Source organism: Plectropomus leopardus, chromosome 17 (genome assembly GCF_008729295.1).
Source record: "Plectropomus leopardus isolate mb chromosome 17, YSFRI_Pleo_2.0, whole genome shotgun sequence".
Lineage (NCBI taxonomy): Eukaryota > Metazoa > Chordata > Actinopteri > Perciformes > Serranidae > Plectropomus > Plectropomus leopardus.
In genome coordinates this window covers 31,450,039-31,456,038 of record NC_056479.1, presented here as the reverse complement: position 1 = coordinate 31,456,038, position 6,000 = coordinate 31,450,039, and the positions used below count along the sequence as shown (strand labels likewise).

General features: G+C 42.4%; 1 protein-coding gene across 4 annotated transcripts; it reads right to left on the bottom strand.

Moving 5' to 3' along the window:
* Positions 1 to 2,164: 2,164 nt before the first annotated feature.
* On the bottom strand, positions 2,165 to 5,265 carry LOC121957188. 4 transcript variants are annotated; one of them, XM_042505716.1, is made up of 6 exons: positions 4,949 to 5,265; positions 4,490 to 4,713; positions 4,285 to 4,356; positions 4,015 to 4,187; positions 3,680 to 3,887; positions 2,165 to 3,459 (listed from the first exon to the last, which is right to left on the bottom strand). In XM_042505716.1, exons 1-6 carry the CDS (start codon positions 5,158 to 5,160, stop codon positions 3,440 to 3,442), a joined length of 909 nt encoding a protein of 302 aa, XP_042361650.1. In that variant the 5' UTR covers positions 5,161 to 5,265; the 3' UTR covers positions 2,165 to 3,439. The 4 variants fall into 4 exon arrangements, with proteins under 4 accessions (XP_042361650.1, XP_042361649.1, XP_042361648.1 ...); XM_042505715.1 differs by having other exon boundaries at positions 3,766 to 3,887; XM_042505714.1 differs by having other exon boundaries at positions 2,165 to 3,887.
* Between the last annotated feature and the right edge of the window lie 735 nt (positions 5,266 to 6,000).

The following is a 6,000-nucleotide window of genomic DNA, read 5'->3' as shown; positions in this document are numbered from 1 at the left end:
GTTGCACCAATTAACAGAAAAAACAATGGGCAGTGCGTCAAATACTGTACAACAGATTAGAAATTGCTAAATTAAATGTTGTCTTCTTGGATTCACCAGCTATTAAAAAGTACAGTGACACAACCAATCCACAACATACTTATACTTGTGTGCTACACATAATGTGCAAAACGAGCATAACTTAAAAACACAATGCTTTTTCTGGTTGATACAAAATCACAACATTTCAGTGATGTGAACTACATCAAATGTGCAAGAGGGCCAACAAAAATTGTCTCATTTTTATCGAATAAACAGCCATTGCTTTAGTACCGGACTGTTGCTTTTGGGCGCAGGCTTAGTTTTCCTTCTTGGCAAAATATGCCGAAGGCCCCTTCGACTCGGCCCTTCCTGAGGGGTGTATGGGGGAGGCCCAGGGGTGTGTGGGGGAGGCTGGGGGGGAGGCGTAGGCGTTCCAGACTGAGGATTTTGTGGAAGAACGCACTCACAGATGCGTGCGCTCTCCGCGCTGACAGTTACACCAGCTCCCTTGATCCTGAACTTGATTCTTGATGGACACAAGTAGAAGAGTTAGCAAAGTTATACCCCTGTTGTCCCTCAGCAGGTAAAAAATAGTCTTGCGAATACAAACATATAATAATAACAAAATGAATATAAACATCTATCATACTCTGTATTGGCACATTTGACGGTGAGTATATAATCCTGTTGAGTAGGGGAGGCTCTAACTCCAGTCTGCTCTGGTGCGTGACTCTAATGAAAGGAGGCGACAAATTAACAACCTACAATGAAACTACCATGCAATATATTGAGAATTCATATCTACTTACCATCATGCATCCACACGTGATGTTTCACCTGTAAAACAAATTCATAAATGAGAATATGGAATTAGACCACATGACTCCAAATTCTGATCTATTGCATTAGCATTAGCTTGTAAATTAGCATCTTTTTAAAAATGCAATGGCTACATTTTAAACAGAGTCAAAACTGAGCCAAGGTGAATAAATGTATGACATGTGAAGCATGCACATGAAAAACAAGCATTCTGAGGCCACAAATGCTAACTTACCAGGAAATCCAGCTGCACGCAAGAGGAGTGTCCTTCAACTGCAGCCACCCGACTTCTGATTCCCTTTTTTGAAGTACTTCCTGTTGACACAGGAAGTAGTCGAGAGGAGATAAATAAATGAGAATTTGGAATATTCCAGATTTTTTTCTCACTTGATAAGTCATCATTACCTGTGGCTGTACTGATGTGAACACCTCTTTCAGACCCAGCCTACTTTGTCCTTTCAAATGCACTAGGATTCAGCCCACTGTCTGCTCTTGTTTTTGAAATATGAGCCTTCGAAATTACTTCCACTTTCTCATCTATGGGCCTATGAGTAGATGAGAATTTGGAAGTTTTTTTCTCACTTGATAAGTCATCATTACCTGTGCCTATACTGATGTTGCCACCTGTGTTGGACGCATCCCTCTATTAGCTTCCAAATTAACTAAGAATCAGCCCACTGTCTGCTTTTGTCTTTGAAATATGAGCCTTTGAAATTTCTTCCACATTCTCATCTATGTGCCTATGGGTAGATGAGAATTTGGAAGTTTTTTCTCATAAATAATTCATCATTACATGTGCCTACATTGATGCACCTTCCTGTTTTTCATTGAGAACTCTCCAGGATTCCATATGTGCTATCATCCCACTGTGTCCCTCTTTCATCGAAATATGATCCTTCGATATACCTACATTGATGTAACCATTTGTGTTTAATGCAGCAACCTTATCCCAGAAACATGTCACCAACAGCAATTTGGTACTTTATTGCAGTACATCATTGATTTTTAAACTTTTACAAAGTGCTTCCTTCACTTCAGTGAATTTTACGAAACACTTTTACAAAAATTTCAACACTGGACCTTGACTCAAACTCAATTGCAAATTCTACAAAAAAAACATTCACTTTTTTTTATCACAGCTATGATAAGTTGTACAAACAGTATAACCACCCACATAACAAAAATCCAATATTTCTTCCGGCACCATATATCTATATCTATCTATCTATCTATCTATCTATCTATCTATCTATATCTATATCTATATCTATATCTATATGGCCCAGTTTGGGCAAACAGATGTGGCCCGCTGTTGGGCTGTAATTCCATGCCAAATGTGCCCCAGAAGAAATGTTGGATTTGGTTATCTGGACATGAACATTGAACAATAAAATCCTTATGAAATATCATAAAACAAATTTGCTGGAATGAAATTCCAAATAGAAAGATTCAACTTTAAATTGAATTGAAGTGCTAGCATAATTACCCTTAACTAATAACAGGTATGGGGTTAGTGGAACAGAGAGTGGAACAGCAAACACAGGGCAGTAGAAAATAACTGAGGAGACTCAGCTATGTTGTTGTGGCATCCACTATTTGTTTGACTGCCTCTAATGACTCGGCTGTCATCGGGGTCAGGTTCTCAGGGGCACAGCCTGTGGGATCAGCGGCTTGGGTTTGTGGCATGTCCTCTGCAAGCGTTTCGACAATGACCTCAGTTGTCATCTGGATCAAGGTATCAGGGGCACAGTCTTGAATATCCATGACTAGAGTCTCTGGCACGGACTCCAGTATCTCAATGGGCAGATACACATACTCCGGTGTCTCCAAGCTTGAGAGCATAGACGCAGATTGTTGTGCACCCTCAGGATTTGTTTCCTCAGGCGTCTGCTTGATGGAGGTGGGGGGTTCCTGCACATCCCCTGGAGCCTGCTCAACAGGGGGTGTGGGGAAACTTCTACTTGTCATGTGGGGCCTCTCTTCAATTTGACATCCTCCTTTCTCCTGATCTGTGATATCTACCTCATTCCTGACACTGCACTCAGCTGGGGGTGGATGGTCAGAGTGGACAACCTGTTTTGGCAGGAACTGTGATTTCATTTTCGTCTTATAATATTCTGTAATAGATGAGCTTAGCCTTTCAACCTGCACCTTACACTTTGACAGTGCAAACACATCGGGCCTCTTTGGAATGCCGTATTTCTTGGATTTCCCAGTGAACTTCAGTCTTTTCTTATATGGTAGAGGTTGAGCTGGTGGGACTTCATCCTCTGAGGATGAAGGCCCAGAAACCGTAACAGTCAAGTTTTTTGCTGCACGTTTTTGAGGCATGCGTCTCAGCTCGTCCGAAGACAGTGACGATTCTGAATCAGGTCCATCATCATTGATGGGCTGCTCATCTTCTGAGCTGGTCTCTCCTGTGTCACTTAGGCTGGTTTCATCCTCATCATGTTCCATATGACTTTCAGACATCCTCAGGGCTTTGAGTCTTAGCATCCTAGTTTCATATGCCATAATTTTGTCAGGCAGAGCCACATAAAACTTGTCAGCTGTAGTTGGATCGTGGCACATGGCTTTTGCCACCTGCTTGCGTTCCTTTTCAGACAGGTGTCGGTCCGCCTGGAAACCCAAAGACATAAAATTTAAAAATATGCTACTTGAAGTGGATATTTGGAAACTGTGTCTCAGTAACTTTACTCAGGGCTCTCAATTAACTGTTTACATCTCAACACTTTAAAATGACTACAAGTTTCCAACTTCCACATTCCACATCAACGGCTGACTTCCAACTTCCACATTCCTATTCTACAGCTTCGGATCTTATTGAAGGTGATTGTACTCTGCATTCCTGCGTCCTCCCAAGCCAGGATCAGGAAGTTTGAGGGCTTCACCATCTGTTTGCCGGCATCTGTGTGGAACACATACTTGCTCCTCTTCCCGTGGTCACAGCATTTTCCATTTGTCAGTGCTTCAAGCCATGAAAACTCTTCACTGTTCAGGGCAAGTGAGGCTTGGCCGAATGCCTGAACTGTTTCGTGTTCATCCACCTTGTAAAAATAATGCAAAAATTGTCATATTTCACTGGACTTTAATTTACCAAAACAATATTCATCATTAAACTCATTAGTGTCTATTGTGTTTAGTCTGAGGTTTGTGGTCCCAAGAAATACTAACCAGAATGTGGAACCTCTCGCCGTGATTCCACGACTCAAATTTGACCACAGCTTCTTTGGTCATGTTGGTGAGGACCACAGATCTGTGTCCTGTCAGCATGGCGAGGTACCCCATTATATACCCCATCAACTTGGAGTGCTGCTCCTTCTCATGCGTCTGTCTGGATAAGTCTTCTACAAAACATATAAAGTTAGATGAAAATACGTTTTTTAAAATATTTTAAGTTAGTCAAGAAAATTGATCACAGTGCAAGTAATGTAATCCGCTTACCAAGCAGCTTTGGAATTTTTTTCCTGGCAGCCTTCATAAATTGCATTTGGTCATGTGCGAGAAGCTGATCATCTGCGAAAACAGTGCACCACCACATGTGGCCTTAATTCCCAATTCATTTAGATGACAAAATATATACAGGACATACAATTTGATTTTCAGAAAGTACACAAAACCAGACTGGAAAAAAAGGGAAAATATCTACCTGTTTTTCGGGACAGCACTTTCTGCCCATGGACCACCACCTTCCTTTGGACCTCTGATGCTATTCTCTTTATCTCATAATGAAGTTGAGTAAAGTCCTTCTGCTTAATCTTGCTAGCCTTCTGATATGAGTTCTCAATGTGCTTCAAAAACATGGTAACGTTGTTCAACATGTTTTTGATTGATGTCGGTGCATAGCCTTTATGCGTTAAGTATGTTGGCCAACTATGGAAAAAGAAAAGCAATTATAAGTGACTAAGTCTCATTTATAGTTCCGCCATCACATTCTACATTCAATATTCCAACTTCCACATTTTCACATATTTCAAAATATCATAGATCACAGCTTGGAATTCATAGGGAAGAATCTGTATTAATATTTGTAAGTCTTTTGTCCTTGGTTAACTCAGAAAATTATCATTTTTTGGTCAAGAAATATATGACATGAAAAAATACTTACGCACGTAACTTGTCCATTTGTAGGAGGAACCTCAGGTCATGGAAAACAGCACTGGATGGTAGGCCAGCAGCCATGTAGTAACAAAATCGTGACACATGGCTGGATGCCTGCGCTGCATTATCCCTGTCCTTTCTTGTTGTCCGTGACCCAAGGCGAAACTTCATGAAGTCTTCAGTAACCTTCTCTGGAGTAAAGATAAAAAAAATAAACATTTGTTGTACAAACAAAAGCTGAAAAAGAATGAATTGACTGCTAAATTGTAACTGACATGACAAGTAAAACTTATCAAATAAACGATCACTGTCATGGTACCTGCCTTTCCTCCTCCTCCCCCGCTGCCAGTAGTTTTCCATTCACCCTCCCTCTGCTCCGCTCTACCTGCAAGCCACGCCCTCCGCTGCAGCCTGCTCTCCCCACAGCTGCAGCTCATCACCAATCACCCGGTATATAAGACACTTCAACACTCTCACTCACTGCCAGATTGTTCCTCTGCGTCATGCAAGACTTTCCAGCCGACTCTGCCTGTCCCCGACCCGCTCTCCTCGCCTGCCTCCTGGTGTACCTACCTGCCTTCTGTCCCCGATCACGTGCTCTGTTTCGGCGTTCCGGAAATCTGACCGCTTCTCTGGTAAAGACTCCTCTGCTTGGTTTCAACGTTCCTCCTGCCTGCTCCCCGTCGGTACTGCTGCCTTTGCGGACTGCTTTCCCGGTAACGGAACCTCTGCCTGTCCCCGACCATTCCTCAGCTCTACCCACAACGACGCTTCCACACGTGTTGTCGGCTCGTCGTGCTACGGGGCTTCCTGCTCGCCAGTCACAGTTGGTATAAGCTTCGTGTCTTCTCTTCGTGGGAAACCCAGAGACATTGCTTGGGCTCTCCGCCTGAAGAACAAACTGACTTTCTGTATATTGGACATTATATGTGTTGGTATTAATAAAAGATATTACCAACTGCCACAGAGTATCGGTGTACTGCATCTGGGTCCTAAACACACCCATTTCAGACCACCCTTCTTGTACTTGCATGTGTGTTCCCCTTTTTGGGCAGATAG